This window comes from Mobula hypostoma, chromosome 25, assembly GCF_963921235.1.
Source record: "Mobula hypostoma chromosome 25, sMobHyp1.1, whole genome shotgun sequence".
Classification (NCBI taxonomy): Eukaryota; Metazoa; Chordata; class Chondrichthyes; order Myliobatiformes; family Myliobatidae; genus Mobula; species Mobula hypostoma.
In genome coordinates, this window is record NC_086121.1 from 13457049 (window position 1) to 13476890 (window position 19842).

The 19842-nt window shown below is 41.2% G+C and overlaps 1 protein-coding gene across 1 annotated transcript in view; it reads left to right on the forward strand.

The window, feature by feature from the left end:
* prdm16 (PR domain containing 16) overlaps positions 1 to 18529 on the forward strand; it is a 760985-nt gene extending 742456 nt beyond the window's left edge. The window contains exons 16-17 of the mRNA XM_063033179.1: positions 2298 to 2540; positions 10233 to 18529. Coding sequence (XP_062889249.1) covers positions 2298 to 2540; positions 10233 to 10245 — 256 coding nt within the window. The 3' untranslated portion in view covers positions 10246 to 18529. The remainder of the gene's footprint in view (positions 1 to 2297; positions 2541 to 10232) is intronic.
* The last annotated feature ends 1313 nt before the right edge of the window (positions 18530 to 19842 follow it).

Consider the following 19842-nt stretch of genomic DNA (forward strand, 5'->3'; position numbering starts at 1 on the left):
CAGGCAGAAGGGAAAGCCAGAACCATAGTATACTATGCCAGGAGTCGCATTTGCTATGAAGTATTGTAATAGTGGTTCCTTGTAAAAAGCTTTCATTGACCCACAGATTGCCGTGTCTTTTCAGGCACCAGCATTCTGGGACTGGACTGTCCTCCACAAATTTGTGCCAAGTTAATTTTAACCACAAAGCTGTCAGATTTTTGCTAAGTAACAGGGTTATAATCTAAAATTGGATATCCGGAATGAAGTCACTGATTGTCCATAACCTAATCGAACAGAGGTTGAGGCTTGAGAGTGTATATAAATTATTACTGTTTCTTTGTTAATTATGCCAGTTGGGTGAGGCATGAGAGAGAGTGTTGCTGCCATACAATGTGGTGCAGGACACTGAGGTTTGAAGGAGCAGAAAGAGAGCAATGGGAAGAAGCTAGCCCATGGTACTTCATGTTAAAGGCTTCAAAGTTCAAAGTAAATTTATCATGAAAGCACGTATATGTTAGCATATACTATACTGAGATTCATTTTCATGCAGGCATTGACGGGGGGAGAAAAGAAATACCATAGACTTTTATAAAAACCATACATAAACAAAGGCTGAAATGTGCAAAAGATGACAAACTGTGTAAATAAAAATAATATTGAGAATATGAGGTGTAAAAGATCCCTTGAAAGTGAATATGTGTGACATAGAATCAGAGAAGTTATCCGCGCTGGCTCAGGGGCCCGATGGTTGTAGAGTAATAACTGGTCCGGAACCCGGTGGTGTGGGACCGAAGGCTCCTCTACTTCATTCCTGATAGTAGTAGTGATGGTTCTTTTTGTTTATTTTTAGTGAATTTTGTGTTTAATGGAAAGAAGGAAGTTTGTACTGGGGAAATAAATGTTTTCCTGTTTCAAAGAGTTGATATAAGTGCCGTGTAGTCCCTTTCCAAGAGCAGCTGCGTAGTCAAGAGGAGGAAGCTGCTTACGATGCCCTACACAAAGCCTTACACTCCTTGCTGCGACGGTAGATTCATTTTCCACTCAGGTGGCCTCTGTGAGTGACACTGACATGAGTGCCGACCATTGCCCTGCACAAAGCAGAACATTGTAGATGTTTGAAAAATAAATTAAAAGGGAACAATATTTGGAATCATTCTGAAGGTCAGACAGCTTCTACAGAAAGACAAACAATACTGACATACAACTTAGTTTGTTTTTACAGTCTACAGCACTGTGCAAAAATGTTAGGCTCATTCGGTATATATGACCAGGGTGCAGACACACCCTATTTGTCGACGTGGAGCAGAGAGCAAGTTTGTAAATCTGGCGGGAGCAAAGGATGTTGGGAATGATGAGGGTGTCGCACGACGGAAGGGGTGCGGGATGGGTGGCGGGAGGCGGAGTGCCAGGGGCAGGGGGTGGCACAGGTGCAGACACACCCAGGCCTGAGACACCAGGCAAGGCCATTTGATTCCAAGCAATTGCTTTATTGTTCATTACAGCATGTCTCTCTGATGCTTCCCGCTCCCTCTCCTCTTCCTTCCCCTTTTCCCAACCATGATTCCCCTCTCTCTACACCTTCCCACTCTCAGTCCACAATAGGGACCCATATCAGAATCAGGTTTATCATCACTCACATACGTCACGAATTTTTTTTTATGGCAGTGGTACTGTGCAGTACATAAAATTACTACAGTACTGTGCAAAAGTCTTAGATGCCCTTGCTATATGTGGATATGTGCCTAAGACTTTTGCACTGTACTGTACAAGGTAACTTTTTGTCAGAAGTGAAAAACGATGGCTAAACAGCAGAGGTACAAAAATGGGGGACAAGTGGAAGAGGCTGGTGATCAGCTTGAAGGAGTGATTAGGTCATGAGGGGCTTTGTAATGCAAATTTTAAAAGGGGTTGTCAAGTAGAAAGACAAACTTGAGATAGTGTAACTGGTACCAATAGCATCATTTCCAGCGGCTGCAGGGTGAGTTGTGTGTGGTTTGCTAATAGTTAACTGCGAACATGAGATGAAACTATTTCAACCACCAGGGGGAGACAATCTTCATCATTGAAATTCCATCTTCGATTCAAAAGCAGAAATTTCAGAAATTTTAAAAGATCACTGTGTTAACCTTTTCAATATCCCAATTCTTTTCTGAACCCAAATAAAGCAGATTTTGTTCACTTCTCCAGCTTTTACCATAAGTCATGATGCTGTTAGATACTGAGATTAAAGTAAATTCTGGAATTAGGATGAATCCATCAGGTAATTTAACACACATCCAATCTTTTTATGATCTATTGTTGTCTCCTTGCTTCAGGCATGAGGTGCAAGGTGGTCACCAGCAGGCCGTTCATGCACTGACCAATCAGAAAACAGAAGAGGCAGATGACGAGGATGAAGAGGAGGAGCTTGAGGAGGAAGACGAAGAGGAGGATGAGAGCATGACGGAAAAATCCCAGGATGACCCAGTTTCACCGAAGATTGATCCCAGAGCTTCGTTCAGGGAAAGTGAAGAAGAGCGCCCTGCCCCACTCACCTTGGGGTACGAGCAGACTCACAGGTTTGTATAATCCATAAATGTCTTCACGCATTCCTCTTCATGTTCTCATGCCAAAAGCATGCTGCCCATCCCCAAGAATGGTTGGTTTAACGAATATGGATTGAGAAGATCCAGAGGATGATGGAGTCATTTTAGAATGTTATGATTCTGTTTTCTCAAGAATCATACTTGAATTAAGTTAGGCAGTTTCAGACACTTCACTTTGTAACCTTACTGAAATGGTACAGATTGCTGTTACTCCATTCATGTCACTGTTAGCCCATTCACACAACTATTTGAAGCAACATATCATCTGATGCAGGGGTTCCCAATCTTTTTTATACCATGGACCAATACCATTAAGTAGGGGATCTGTGGAGCTCAGATTGGGAACCCCTGATAGTAGAGGAGGCATTTAAATTGCTGTCATATCCCTCTATGAGCACTGAACTTTATTTATAGTATGCTAACTTCCATTAGCACATAACAGGGCAACACCAGTAATAAAAATAACAAGGCTTCGGAGAACTTGTGACTAGGTCAAATCCAGGGATCAAATCCATTTATGGATCATACAAATATAGATTTTAAATCTAGTCAAAACTAAATCCTCAGTTTTATTGATCTGGGCTCCTCAGAATCTTTGGTGAATAACATGGGGTCAGGGGGTGATAGTTCCTCTGCATCGGCTTGTGCTTTTGCTGATAAGAGTTCCAAGTGCTGGGTCAGGATGACTAAAGTGTGACCCTCCTTAATCTTGCTTCCCTCAGTGTGTCCATACACACCAGAAACTTGTACACAATACATGCAACTGGATACTTATTCCCACACACCCAAACACAGAAACATGTATAATTAGCACTCGCTTGCTCTCTCCCAGTCTCCCCGTTCCCCCTTCCCTACCCCTCCACCCATTTCCCCTCTCTCTTCCCCCTCCCCTTCCCCTTCTCTCTCTCTCTCTCACACACACACACACACACACACACACACACACTCACACACACACACACAGACACCCACCCACATAGACAGTCAGACGCATACACTCAGCAAGGGGTGTCATCCTACAAATACACTGTGGGATTCTGTATTTCAGAAGTTATTTCATTCTATGCACAACAAAAGGCTGACATGTATTAACTAAATTCGAATCTGCAGATTGTTTGTATACTCTATGGATTCTATTTGATACTATCAGGCCCACAGATTTAAATTGGCCTGTCACAACTCTGTCTTTAAGATTAAGTACTAGGAAAGGCACCAGGGGGATTTTGTACTCTGGGGTGATGGGAGACTCACACAATCACAATTGCCTCGGCAATTTGTGGCCAATTGTGCTTTGAATTCTGAAATTTTCATTTAGGTAATTGTCTGTGCTGAATCAAATTAAGTCAAACAGGACTTCGCGCTGTATCTGACATACAAAACATTATTTTCGTTATATTGCCATTTTCCATCTGAATTGCATAGTCACTCTTCAGTGTGTGAGCTGTCACTTATTAGATTAATATTTTAGGAGTTGGCAGGGGAAGGTGAATGTATGCCCTCTCTCATTGTCGAGCACAAAATCACTATGCATTCAAATACCCATTTATAGATACACAATCAAATCGCAATCACCCCCATTATGTAAAAAGCCAAGGAGTCTAGTCACATTCATTCAATAAAGAGCCAATTAACTCGCAGTCGCTCATAGTAAAAGTTCACAGCACAGATAGTCCAATTAAGCAGAAACCCAATGGGTTCTATCATTCTCTCTGTGGAAGGCCCAATCTGCACAGCTACTTCATACAAATACTTGTCAAATAATGGTTGAGACAGAGTCCTATGATTTAACACTAAAACTCCCAAGTCCTTCTACTGGATGTTTTTTTTTCAACAATTTTAACCACTTGATTGTAGTGGAGTGTAATATTTTGTAACTTGGCATCCGTTGTTAAAAGCATTGGGGAAGTCACATGAGGACTGCAGTTAGTAGAAGCAAATATACTCACGGGATAGGTTCAGAATATTCTATAATCCTTCAGGAGTTTAAAACGAACCAACCCTCAATAAAGGGCCTCCTTCTCACGTCTTCTTCATCTGCGTGTCTCATCGTGTCCCCACCATTGCATCCCATTGTGCTTGGCTAACACCACTCACCCAGCCCTCCCCTCATTGCTCTGTTGTGGACCTGGTTTGTGTCGTGCAGCCCTTGCATGTGCATGCAAAGACTGAGCCGTCAGGACAGACTGATCGGCTGACTTATGTAAGGTCGGATGCGCTAACATTAGGTCACCCTTCCCCCCCCCCGCCCCCCACCCCGATCGTTGGCACAGGTGTATTGCTGAGGATGAAGCCGGGCTGTTGGCCTTGGACCAGATAGCGAATTTCACAAAGGGGTTGGACCTGCGTAAAGCAGCAGAGGAGCAGTACAAGGTGAAAGAGGCCGCAGTGTTTAATCCCACCTTAGACTCCGAAGCAATAAAACAGACACTGTACAGGCAGGCTAAAACCCAGGTATGGTACTCTTCACCAGACGCACACGCATGTTAAAGAGTGACACTGTTCAATATGTTTGTTTCACAACCTTCAGTCGTGACATTAAACGGGCACTCATATAGTGAAAACTGTTTTTTCACTAATGGAACAAATGAATCAGGTTAATTGCATGCTATGACATACTTTGTGACAGCAGTGCGATGGAGACCTTGGCAAGGTGATATACTCCACACTGTGAATGATCCTTTGGCACGGCAGTGTGAAAAAAGCAAAATGATGTATGCCATGATAGAACAGGACAACAGACACTGTGACAGAGCAGTATAATATACTCCATAACGAAGAAGTCCATATACACAACAAAGTAGTCCAGGTACTCTGTAAAGAACCAGTGCAAAATATAAACACAAGGGATTCTGCAGATGCTGGAAATCTTGAGCAACACACAGACACAATACTGGAGGAACTCAGCAGATCAGACAGCATCTGTGCAGAGGAATGAACAGTCGACATTTCAGGCCAAGACCCTTCATCAGTGCAGTGTGCGATGTGATGTATCAATGAGCCTTAACCTGATGCAGCAGTACTTCAAACATCACGAGACAACCATACAATCTATACTGCAACCGAGAATTCAGACGTGCAGTGACAGAGCGGAGTGACAGGCAGGGTGTCACAGAAGTACGATGTTCACCAATGGAGTTGGATGACGGGAGGGTGAAGTATACACTCGCAGAACATGACACAGATGCAGAATGTGACAGAGCACTGTGACAGGTGACTGTGATTTACATAGGAGGAAGACGGTAGGAGAAAGAACTGTGACAAGGCAGCCAGTTCTACACCGAGGTGGAGCAGTATATTGTATAGAGTCACAGAGTAGTAAACGTGTGGCCGAGGAGGTACACTTGACTGATTAATTCATGGGAGCTATTTATTCCTGATAGTCCAATTATCAATTATCCTAATTGACCTCGGCCAAGAAGGCAGTTGAAGAGTCAACCATATTTATTTATTTATTGGGTAATTGGGTCAGGCTTGGTAAATGGTAGATTTCTTCCTTTAAAAGACATCAGTGAACTAGTTAAGCGTTTATAACAATTCTGTATTTCCTTTAAATGCTCCTGAATTAATTACAAGTTTAAGTTCCCCTCCCCCCACTACCATGACGGGATTGCAATCTGTTGATCAGTGGTCTTCGAGGTCTGATGGCTAGTTCATTAACTTCGTCACTGCGTAGAGCAGATTTATGTGATGGAATACTTCAGAATGCACTAGGACAATACAATATTTTACCCACTGTCACCACAGTGTGAGCTGTACAGTGATGGAGAAGTCGGCCATAGACTGTGACATAACCGCACGGCTTTCACTCTGAGGGATAAACATGATATATGCTGTGTTGGAGGAGTAAAATGTATTTGGTGTTGGAGGAGTAGGACTTAGACTGTCACAAAGAACTATGACTTATAGATGCATAAAGGAGTAAATATACTCTGTGCCAAAGGAACATGTATATCGTATTAAAGAGAATTGTGCTTTATGCTATGACAAAGTTCTAATACGCTCACTATTACTGAGGACAATGTAGACTGTGAACCAAGAACACCGTGTAGCTCAAGGAAAGAAAGCAATCAGAGAAGAAGTGGGTGGCCACCAGACGGGGTGAAGGAGGCAGGTGGACAGTAAGGAAAACTTCAGAGTTCATTCCTGTGTGCTGGAAAATGGTGGGGTTCAATGTTCTAAAACATGCTGTCATTAAAAATGAGAGATTAGGTGTGAAAGTCAGCTTAAAAATGAATCAGTCCTCAGGGGCTGATGAGATGAGAAGCAAGGGAGGAGATTGCTGGAACCTTGACCAAGATTATTTAGATTTTCGATGCTCACAAGTGAGGTTACAGGTGTCTAGAGCACAACAAATGTTTTACGTTTATTTAAGACAGACAGCAGACAGAAGCCAGAAATGACAGATCTGTGAATTTGACATCAGTGGAATGGAAGTTATTGTAACAGATTCTGAGGGACAGGGTTAACCCACACTTGGAAAGGCAGGGGTTAATTGAAAGGAGAACATGTCGGACCAATTTGATTGAATTCTTGGAAGAAGTAATGTATTGATGAGGATTGATGGCCTTTGATAAAGTTCCAATATGAGAGACTAGTGAAAAGGATTGGAACCCAAGGGATCCATGATAAATTGGCAAGAGTGAATACAAAATTGGCTTACCAGAGGGTGATATTGAAGGGTTGTAATCAGAGAGACAGGTTCTGTGACCTTTACTGTTTATTCTATACGTTACTGACTTGGATGTGAGCGTGGGAGCTATGATCAGCAAGTATGCAGATGACGCGAAGATTAGCGATGTTGATGCTTTCTGACTACAAGAAGTTATTCATTAGTTGCTAAAATGAGCAAAGAAATGACAGGTGGAATTTAAATCTGATAAATGTGAAGTGATGCTCTTTGGGAGGGCAGAATGAAGAGTATAGACTAAGGAATAGAGGAACTTTAATGTACAAGTCCAGAAATCTTTACAGGCCCACGTAGATTAGCTGGTTAAAATGGTTTACAAGATACTTGCCTTTAACTGCAACACAGAACATAACAGCTTCTGGCACAAATATTTTTAAATTTTGCTTAAACCACAGCTTAAGTACTAAGTACAGTTTTCATTGCCAGCCTTCGGTAAAATGTCCTGATGAAGGGTCTCGGCCTGAAACGTTGACTGTTTATTCATTTCCATAGATGCTGCCTGACCTGCTGAGTTCCTCCAGAGTTTTGTGTGTGCTGCCTTGGAAAAATGTGTTATACCGTTGAAGGTTTAGAGGAGGTTCACTGAGATGTTGGCTGGGACAAAGTGTTTCAGTTTATGAGGGGGCACTGGATTATCTGGAGCAAAATATAAGTTGCTGGAAGAGCTCAGTGGGCGGGGTAGCATTCATGAAGGGAAGGGAATGGTCGACGTTTCAAGCTGAGATCTTGCGTTAGGGCTAAGGATATAGAGGGAAGATAGACAAAATATGGAAGTGCGAGGAATAGGTGAGACAAAGGCTGTTAAGCATTAAACAGCAGTAGAAACAAGAGAGGGAGAACACAGAGACAGACTTGCATCTCTGTTGAAGAGAGGGTAAGCACCTCTTCAAAGTGGGCTTGCCTGGAAGAGAATTCATAGTGGAGTAGCAGAACTGAGTTTGTTTTTCTTGGAATGAAACGAACAAAGGGGACCCTGATAGAGATACACAAAGTCATGAGAGGGTAGACATTAGGGAATGTTTCCAGGAGCCAGTAGTGTCTAAAACCAGGAGGTACAATTTGAGATACAAGGATGAAGTTTAGAGGGACTCTGAGGAAGAACATTTCACCCTGAGGGTGGTTGTAACCTGGAACACACTGTTTCAGTGGGTGCTGGAGGCAGTTACTTTTACAACATTTAAGAAACATACAGCTAAGCATTTGAAGCACCAAGGCATAGAGGGCTACAAGTAGAAATGAGATTGGTACAAATAGGTCAGCATGATCCTGATTGGCTCTTTGTCCCCATGGAAACGTGAAACAGTTGTACAAAATTCACTGAAACTGTCCTTTGACTGATCCAGAGCACTTGCCACAGACTGTAATCTCTGCTTAAACGATTTTGCTTTTATATTTTGCATGTCAGTTGTAAAATTTTGCTGGCTAAATTGGCGGACAGTAACAGTGTACAATGTACTTCAGGTGGCCTGCTTAATTTGAACATGCATACAAACATAGATTAAATCACTAAACCTACAACCAGGGTCATAAAGTCATAGAAAAGTACAGCACAGAAACAGGCCATTTGGCCCATCTAGTCTGTGCCGAACCATTTAAACTGCCTAGTCCCATCAACCTGCACCCGGATCATAGCCCTCAATCCAAGTACCTATCCAAACTTTTTTTAGATGATGAAATCATGTAAGGATGTAAAATTATACTTTAGAAAAGGGTGTACAATTATATTAAGACAAGGTTTTTGGACTTAATATTTTAATGTGTTAAAACATTGTAACTTGAAAAAAAAACTTTATTTTCTTCTGCTGTAGTGATTGTTAGGGACACTCAAAATACAAACATACCTCAGCAATTATCCAAATACATTGGATAAAACTCTGACTACACACAGCCAACACCTGACATTCCATGGCACTTGAACATACTCAGAATTAGGCCGAGATATTTTTGGATATACAGGAAAATGTCATTCTCAAAATGTCCCTGCTATTTACTAACAGCTTCACTAATACCACTCCTGATCTTTCTACTTGTATATAATTCTGCATATTTTCCAAGTTTTATGTTATGAAGCCATCTTGCTCCTAGTGGGTTTTTGCTGCTGGGTATAGAAAGTCATTGGCAAAATCTCATTTGCCCCACTTTCATTCATGGCCCATCCAGCCATACAAAGAACCCAAACATTGAGAACAAAAAGGAAATAACATTTATCTCCTTTCCCACTGCCGTAAGAACACCTTATTTCTGACAGTGGTTACAGATTTATAACTTTCGGTTGAATAGTTTAATATTTGCATGGTCTTGTGAGGTATTAACCATTCACTTTGAGATTGTTCAATGTACCAACCTTGAGTTACTGATCTCAAATATCATGGTAGGGCAATTGGTTGATTTTGACTGGAGGTGTTGAGCTGGGAACAGAATTGGCTGACGACCCTGTTCTGGGAGTTTCACTGAATCAGATAGTTACCTGGACAAGGCAGTGAAAGTCAGCATGGCACATAGAGTTCTTTCTCAACTGGAGCTGGCTGAGAGAACCAAAGGTAAAAGGCAAGACCGGTGGGTAAAACAGCAGAAACGGTGAAATTATCAAACTTGGCACAATAGTTCCGTTCCTGCACTCGGGCCCTGGTGTATCCTGTCGCTTTGGTACTTAATGAAGTGAGACAAGTGCCAGTAGCTACAGGGCTGCAGGGGTGTAATGGATGCCAACACCAACCCATAGGCACACCTTTTCTCTGCAGTTCCTTCCACTGAATTTACGGTGAATGACCGGATTAATCCCGTCTGAATTCAAATGGAACGTACCACAGTACAGATGAAGGCTCTGCAGCCCATCATGCCAGTTCTGTTCCTGAGCTACAAAATTAAATGTTACTTGAATAATTTTAATGCATTAAATAAATGAATGTTATTTTCAGAGTGTGTAATGATGTGATACTTTCTCTTCTTCCCACCCCCCCCTTCACCCAACATTGCAGACTTATGCCATGATGCTCTCATTCTCTGAGAATACTTCTCTCCATCCATCATCCCAGAACTCTCTGGATGCTTGGCTGAGTATAGCAGGAGCTACGCCAGAGCCGGGGACCTTTCACCCAATCAACCATGTTTGAGAGTGTGAGAGAGAGAGAGAGGGAGAGAGAGATAGAGGGAGAGAGAGAGACAGCAAGGCAAGACTTGGCCCTGATGTATTTGGGAAGGGCAGTGATGGGTGGCAGCTATAGTGGCTCAGGAGCTGTGGGATGTTGGTATCAGGGCAAAGCTACTAAAAACTGTTACCACCCCCATCCCCTCCTCAGCCCTGTCTGTCAAGCTAAGGAGGCCTTACAAAACTTCCTCTCTTTCGGTCACAACTGAATTATGTTGCTGACCTTAAATTCCATGAGATATTTATTCCTGTTACATAATATTTTTGCACAGATATACCATTGGGGCTTCAGCTTAAAAAATATTAACAATGGTTAAATACAAAGGGGCCAGTTAAGCTTCAGGAAGACAGACATATGTCTCAGAAGAAAGTAAGCCTGCTTGTTCTTCCTTGCTCTTACATCATCCTGTACTATTATAATTTTAAGTTATTTGAGAAATAAGCAGGGCAGGCAAATCGCAATAATTAACCTGTATATATTAGCCTGCATTCTCTCACTCTCCCTCCCCTACTGCATCCAAAATATCTCTCTCCTAGGCATTATATCTTTTCTATAAGAAACAGTATTGTGTCTTGTACTCTTAGCTGTCATGAGAGTGATTTAAAAATGTTAATATAATTACCTAGAGAAGGACCAAAAGTTATGTAATGATGTTGTACAATAACTGTCAAATAGGGAGAGTTGCTGGTGCCAAATAACATAGGTTTGTCCTTCTAGTTGCCAATTCCCAGACAATCAAATTTTGTTTTTATTGTTTATTTTATTTAGTTGTAGGCTTTATTGAATTTCTTCCTGTCCATTAGTGTTTATGTCCTCACTATTTATTCCTTTAGACGATTTCCTCGCAGACGCCCCCACTTCAAACAGAATAATGTAGTCCAAAAAAAAAATGTGAATTCTTTTACGTTAACGTTTTTTTTTTGCGTGGCATGCATTGTGGAAGTGCCAAACCTTTGAGGGGATGAGGGCGGTGAGGGGTTTGATTTTTTTTTAACTCAGTATTTTTATTTAAGAGTGGATCCTGTTGTTAGATTTGATTTTTTTTTTACAAAAAAAATGATTGAAAAGAACAAGTGGAAAATAGGCCGCAGCGGTTGCCGTTTCCGTGGTAAATAATTATAGAGAGAAATTAAAAGAATAAAGAAACCTTTGCTTTGTGAAAGCTCCTGTAAATACTTATGTAAAGGCCAGCAATTTCTTTTGTCCCCTAGAGTGACTCAATTTGGTGCTGAGTGACTTTGCTATTTCTTTTCGGAGACTGTGGAGTCAAGGAGAACATGCATAGATTACATGCAGTTACTACTTTGCACAGTTGTCACGTGCCCCTTGTTTTTTTTTAGCAATGAAGCAAGCCAGCAGAGTAATTCCTTTTTTTTGAAGAAAAGCTTAGAGGGAAAAAGTATATATTTTTTCCTCTTTTGACCAACTGATAATTAGACAAATTCCAGCACTTTGTGAGCATAACACTCCCAATCAGTTAATTTAATTATTGCTATGTTTCACTTTCTCTTGTTGGTGTTATGCACATCTGCCTTTCCTTAAAGCAAAAAAAAAACAAGGACAATCCTGCTTTCTGATTGATTCCCAAAGATCTGGAAGATGTATACCTGGAAGAGCTGGGCATATCTGTGTGTAGCAGCACAGGGGACGGAACCTGTGCAAGAAGTGATTATTGCCTCGCGTTCTAGAGTCCCAGTTGGAAATAACTCGTATTTTCAATAGATTGTATTTGAAGAGCATAACTTCTGATTAGTTTTATCATGAATCTCTTTATCACGCTTTCTTTTTGGAAAACGCATGAATTCTGTCTCTCTATAGAAATGTGAGAATCTTACACCTATCACTTCAACCTATCACCATTCCCTCAAAACAGTCCAAGCAACAGTATTAATTGTGGCTAATTAAATATATTCAATTTTACTTCCCTTGGCAAGCCTAAGAAATGAACATCAATAGAACAGTAATGCAGCTGACTCTCTCCCAACTTGTATATGTCATATTCATACCTGCAAATTTTCCAGTAGTGGTGATGCAAGACTTTTAGTCAAATATCTTAACATGGCTCTAGAACACAAGGGCCAGTTTAGTATCACTCTACCCAACTCTAAGATCCACTAAGCTTATGGAAGGGGGCCTTTACAATTAAAAATTAAAAGCAAAACTGTCTCTGATTAAATGATATTATATTCCAGAATGGTTCTGTGACTCATGGTCCTACACGACCTCATAGTGGAGTTCAATGCTGATTCAAATTTGACAAGTTTTCTCAGGTCCTGTCTATTAATTACTATCTATTCCATCGTCAGTTTCTACTAATCATTTTTTATCCATTTAAAATTGTTATCCTCTTTCTCATTGCAACCACGATTCCTTATTTGAGTTTTTATTTTTCCGAATCAATCCCCAATCTCAATTTTCATCACAAATCTTCACCGTGCTTTCTCTTCCCAGTCTCCATTCCTCATCCCAACCTCCATTCTCCCTTTTCATCTTCATCCCTCCATTTACCACATTAAAAAGAATTTGGTTATCAGACAGAAGCCCACGTTTCCAAAAATATTTTTCACAAAGCAAGCAATATATTCGGAATCATGGCATCAAAAGATATCGGAATAGATAAAGGAAAGGGACACAAATGGAGCAAAGGAGTTTAAATGTAGGCAATGGAGGCAAATGTAGGCAATATATTAAAAATGGAGTTTAAATGTAGGCAATTGGGAGGTTTTCCACTTTGAACATAAAGAAGAGAAATGAGTACTTTCTAAACACTGATCAGGTTAAAGCTGAGGACAGTCAAAGGAACTTACAGCCCATGGAAGAGTACAGTACAGGAACAGGCCATTCGGCACACAGTGTTGTGCTGGAATCGGCTACAAAGCAAATCAAAAACACCCCAACACGAATCCTTCCAACCTACACCATATCCAAATCCCTCCATCCTCCTTAAATCTACGTGCCTATCCACACATCTCTTAAAAGGCTCGAATATATTTGCCTCTACCATCATAGCAGGCAGCAGATTTCCAGGCATCTGCCACTCTCTGAGTAAAAAACTTGCCCCTCACATCCCCCTTAAACCTACCTCCCCATCACCTTCAATGCATGCCCTCTCGTATTAGACATTTCAATCCTTGGAAACAGATACCCTCTGTCCACCCATGTATACTTTTCTATATAGTGTCATGTAAAGGTGGAAAGAAACGATAAAAAAGGCTAATTTTATACATTTTAGATTCTTGTGATAGAGGTTGTACCACACTTAAAGAAGACACTGGCAAGACCACACCTGGCCTACTGTGAGTGTCATTCCTTGGAAAGGATGTATCAGCAAGGAGGAAGTGCAGTGTAGTTTCACTAGAACTATACCTGGACTCAAAAGGATAAATTACAAGCAGAGATTCCACAAACTGGGATGAGCTTTCCTGCAATTTGCAAGGTGAAAAGTGATTTGTTCACAATACCGAGAAGAATCAAGTGAATAGAAGGAAAACATCTGCATGTTGGAGAGACTAAGCAAAGAAGGAATAGGCTAAAAATGAGAACCAGATGTTTCAAAGCTGAGGAAGCACTTTTACATGCTACAAGTGGTAAAAAAATTGGTGTTTTCTTCCTCAAATAGCAACTTATGCTTTGTCAGTTGCTGACTCCAAATTGAAAATAGATATGCTTCTATTAGCCAGAGTTACTTAGACCTGTAGGGAGAAGGCTGGTGCTGTATATGGTTTGGATGACACATCAGCTATGATCTCAGTAAATGGTAGAACAGATATGAGGGACAAAATACCCTTTTCCTGTTCCTGATTTCTTTCCCACACTGGTCTTGTTCAATCTTAGAGCCTATTTCCTGAATGGAGCTATAGAAACATAGAAACATAGAAAATAGGTGCAGGAGTAGGCCATTCGGCCCTTTGAGCCTGCACCGCCATTTATTATGATCATGGTTGATCATCCAACTCAGAACCCTGCACCAGCCTTCCCTCCATACCCCCTGATCCCCGTAGCCACAAGGGCCATATCTAACGCCCTCTTAAATATAGCCAATGAACTGGCCTCAACTGTTTCCTGTGGCAGAGAATTCCACAGATTCACCACTCTCTGTGTGAAGAAGTTTTTCCTAATCTCAGTCCTAAAAGGCTTCCCCCTTATCCTCAAACTGTGACCCCTCATTCTGGACTTCCCCAACATCGGGAACAATCCCCCTGCATCTAGCCTGTCCAATCCCTTTAGGATTTTATATGTTTCAATCAGATCCCCCCTCAATCTTCTAAATTCCAATGAGTACTAGCCTAGTTCATCCAGTCTTTCTTCATATGAAAGTCCTGCCATCCCAGGAATCAATCTGGTGAACCTTCTTTGTACTCCCTCTATGGCAAGGATGTCTTTCCTCAGATTAGGGGACCAAAACTGCACACAATACTCCAGGTGTGGTCTCACCAAGGCCTTGTACAACTGCAGTAGTACCTCCCTGCTCCTGTACTCGAATTCTCTCGCTATAAATGCCAGCATACCATTTGCCTTTTTCACCACCTGCTGTACCTGCATGCCCACTTTCAATGACTGGTGTATAATGACACCTAGGTCTCGTTGCACCTCCCCTTTTCCTAATCGGCCACCATTCAGATAATAATCTGTTTTCCTATTTTTGCCACCAAAGTGGATAACTTCACATTTATCCACATTAAATTGCATCTGCCATGAATTTGCCCACTCACCCAACCTATCCAAGTCACCCTGCATCCTCTTAGCATCCTCCTCACAGCTAACACTGCCGCCCAGCTTCGTGTCATCCGCAAACTTGGAGATGCTGCATTTAATTTCCTCATCCAAGTCATTAATATATATTGTAAACAACTGGGGTCCCAGCACTGAGCCTTGCGGTACCCCACTAGTCACTGCCCGCCATTCTGAAAAGGTCCCGTTTATTCCCACTCTTTGCTTCCTGTCTGCTAACCAATTCTCTATCCACATCAATACCTTACCCCCAATACCGTGTGCTTTAAGTTTGCACACTAATCTTCTGTGTGGGACTTTGTCAAAAGTCTTTTGGAAATCCAAATATACCACGTCCACTGGTTCTCCCCTATCCACTCTACTAGTTACATCCTCAAAAAATTCTATGAGATTTGTCAGACATGATTTTCCTTTCACAAATCCATGCTGACTTTGTCCGATGATTTCACCGCTTTCCAAATGTGCTGTTATCACATCCTTGATAACTGACTCCAGCAGTTTCCCCACCACCGACGTTAGGCTAACCGGTCTATAATTCCCCGGTTTCTCTCTCCCTCCTTTATATTTAGCAGACTTTTGAATCTACCTGATCTGATCAAATATCCTGTTCCAGAAAAACTTACTCACTAGAATCATTGGGAAATATTTTAAACCACCATTTTAGAATCTGTTTTCCTTAATGTTCAAGTTCCTGATCAGTGAAAATGGGAGCTGCAGGTTAGCGAATTGGAATTTTCATTTAATTGCTCCATCTGTCCTATTTATTGGAAGACAAATAGCACTTAGAAAGTGAGGGCACAAGAGAAAAGAAGTGTTACAGGTCTGACATTCCACTGTCTCTTCCCTCATAATCAATCATTCCTGATTCTTTCCTCAGAGTGGGGAGAGGGGGCAATGGGAGGACATACCTTCAGGGTTCTGAGATGTTCATTGTGGAAATCAGTAAATATATTTCAGATGGGAGAATTAGGCGATCTGAATATTCTCCTGTCAAAAATTTATGCTTTACAATGATACTAAGGTCTCAATAGACAGTCCCAGAATTGCCATCTCTACCTCTCCTCATATACGGAAGAACGTCCTACTCTTTCTCTTGAAAGAGGGTGGCTAATGAAAGTTAGCCTCAAAGAAGAAAGACCAAAATTACATAAAACAATATGCATTGGATCTAAAAGACTTGTGCTTGGTGTAGAAGGATACCTCCCGATATAAACCAACATGAAAGGGTCCATTCATTCAGAGTTCCTGTTATATGTTGTTTTACCATGGGTTCATCTGATCTTTGGTGAAAGTGGGAAACAGGGTTTTATGAATCAATAGCACAGTTCACTCTGTTCTCAGTTTCCACTCCCATTGCCAAAATCCAGTTTTACTCCCATCATTGTTTTGCACTTGCTTATGGGGTGGGGAATGTCTTGCATATTCTAAGATCGTCCTACATGAGATCCCTTCTGGTTTCTTCTTCATTACTATTCATTATGTCCCTTCATGAATGCCAGAGGTAGCTTCTCTCCATGCAAGGTCCATTGCTGGTGGATAGCCTATAGAAAGAACCTCTGATTAATTTTGCCATCGGTGATTTAAGTTCTTAATAATAAGCAGCTTGTTTTTTGTTCGTCTCATAAGATTTCACACCGATGTGATCTCATGTCAGAATCTTGCTCTTCTTGATTTTCAACATGTCACTTAAATGTTTCTTTTAAAAGGATACACTTGTTAATCCCAAGAAGTACTGTTGACTCAGGTGCACTAGGGGGAGCTGTGAAGACTTCCCATGAAAATTTCACTGCTTTTGTTGAGTCAGGTTAATATCAACTGCAGCAAGATACACGTGAACTCCTTGCACTGAAGGTGAGGGAGGGGTTGGTGGGTAAGGGTACAATAGGTATCCCATTGCCCTGGAGTTCATTGAATTCCTTTATTCATGCATCAAGTGACCCTTTGTCATTCTCTAGGGGGAAAAGTTGTTCCGAGCACCAGGTCTAAAAGAATAATTTGTACGTTCTTAAAGAACGGATCTAAGGTTTCACTACACCTGATGCATTAAGGAAGCCTACCTTTGCATGAAGGATTGCTGGAAAAACAGAGAGTGAGATAAGCCCAGTGATGTAATCCACACATATGTCTGAATTCTTTCTCTAATTTCCATTGTAGTGTTGGTAGCTGAGGTACCGAGAGGAAGGGGGAATTGATGACCTTCAATTAATTTTTGATTTTACTGCCTGTAAGGCCACTTGGTGTTTAGGACAGCAATGAAGGTCCTCCATCTTTGCCTATCCATACCGTCGCACACAGATATAGAAGGACTGGTGGACCACTCTTAGTCTGGCCTCTAACCTTTGACTTGTTTGGCATGGTTTGGCATACCAAGAGCTAAAGCATAAAGATCCGACATAGCTCTCTGGGTCATTGAAGCATGCAAGCCTCCAAAACCTACAACAAGGTTGTGGTTCTCTTGGAGGTTTAATGGATTAACATAAGACAAATACTATAGTTCTGTGGCGGGGTCAAAATTGGAAATTGGAGCATGAGAAGTAGATACAACCTGTGTTGTTCATCAATAGGTCACATTATACACAGTTGTACTATTGATTTGCACTTGTCGCTCGAGCCCTGGTTGGCTCAACATGAGGAAACGGCTAAATTCTGTCCTCCCTCCCCAAATAAGCCTCAATTTCTATTTATGTCCTAGGTTTGCCCATACGCTTCCCAATAATTCACTTGTGCATTTTATTTTCTTGGTTTTGACATGTTTTAAACTGTGTGGTGTTTAAAAAAAGGTAGTCATTGTAAATGGTTAGAATTCATTAACCAGAAATGTTTCAAGATTACAATGATGGTGCTTGTTTCCTTTCTGTTTGGATTGTATATTGCTGAAAAATGTTTAAAAAAAATCTTCAACAAAAAAAATCTGAAAAATATGGCTGTGCATGGCTTGTGTTTAGCTGTTGGTGTGTTTCTTGTGATGAAAATACTGTAGGGATGCACTTACTTGTATATGTGGTTAGGCATTGTCCAAAGTTAGGAGTCTTTAATTGCCCTAACATGAAGGGGCGCTTTGTTAATAAGCTGAATAGTTTAACACGAAAAACATACACACACATACAGACACACACACACACACACACACACACACACACACACACACACGCACACACACACATACATATACAGAGAAATCTTTGCTTGTGGGAGAGTCGAAAGAGTTTAGCAAATTGAAAATAAGTGATTCACAGGAAAAAAGATCCATTCATTTTGATGCTTGTGATACAGTTAGTAATGAAAATAAAATCCAATCTGATTCCTATGTTAATGATGTAGAGTAGGAATGTATACCAAATGTAATCTTTCGAAATGCTACAATGAATTTATACACAAGATTGATATGCAATAAACCTGTGTGCTTTTTATATTAAAGGGCTCCAGTGTGTTTTTTTTGTTGGATTTGAGATTTCTGTAGAACTTAAGGCGATTATGAAAGATATTCCACCCACATGATGCTAATAGAAGCGATTTCAATGCCCATTTTCATGCCTTGCATTAAGAACTCCTGTATCTCCTGTGGAAGATCTGGTTTATACAGTTAAAAGGAACAGGGAGAAATATGGCCTAAATTAAGTCAGCCATTATCTTTCTAAATGGCAGAATGATCCAATCTTGTTCCTATTTGTTATGTCTTTAGGCCCTCTGACCAGTAGTACAAAACAATACAAAATAGCAAGGTCTGACTGTATGATATTCATTCTGCTCTGAAAACATTGGGAGATACAATTTCTTACAATTCCCATGGGACTAATATGAAACTTACTGTCTGTTACACTGCTGGCGTTAAGGGCAGCAATGAAGGTCCTTCATCCCTGGGGGTGTTCAGGGCTTCCTTCATCATGTCAGTAGCTTCCTCTTGGTTTTCACTGCTGTTAGTCATGCAAGTCCCAGGTGGAGACCCAGGAATACCATTGTACCCAGATGTAGAAAGATTCTTCTTTGCTATTTCAGTAATAGTTTTGTTTCACCAGTCAGAGTTGTTGGCCCTAAGCTGAAACACTGAACCTAGAGGACTGGTGGACCACCCTTAGTCTGGTCTCCTCCCTTTGACCTGTTTGGTATGGGTGACCCTACCAAGAGCCAAAGCTGAAAGCCCTGACTCCAGCCGACATACATGAAGCTCTCTGGCTCATTGACGCATGTAAGCCTCCAAACCATGAGAAGGTTGTGGTCCTCTTCGAGGATAATGTGAAAAAAAAGTAGTGAATCAAGCATTCTCCTTTCTAGTTGGGATACAGAGACCCAAATCTTACCCATCAAGATGCATGCATGAAGAATTTAATTATCACAGTTGGGCCAAATCCTGATCTCACCCAACAACTCTTGAAGGAATCCTTGTAGACATAGAATCATCTAAATCCTCCTTTACTGTAACTTCCTCAGCATGCTCCCTTCTCGTCCTGCCATCAGGAAGAAGGTACAGGAGCCTCAGGACCTGTACCACCAGGTTCTGAAACACTTACTACCCCTCAACCATCAGGCTCTTGAACCAAAGGGGATAATTTCACTTGCCCCATTATTAAATCGTTCTCATATCAATGGACTAATTTTCACGGACTCTTCATCTCATGTTCTCAATATTTATTGCTTATCTATTTATTTTTGTACTTGCACAGTTTGTTGACTTCTGCACTTTGGTTGAATGCCCAAGTTGCTGTAGTCC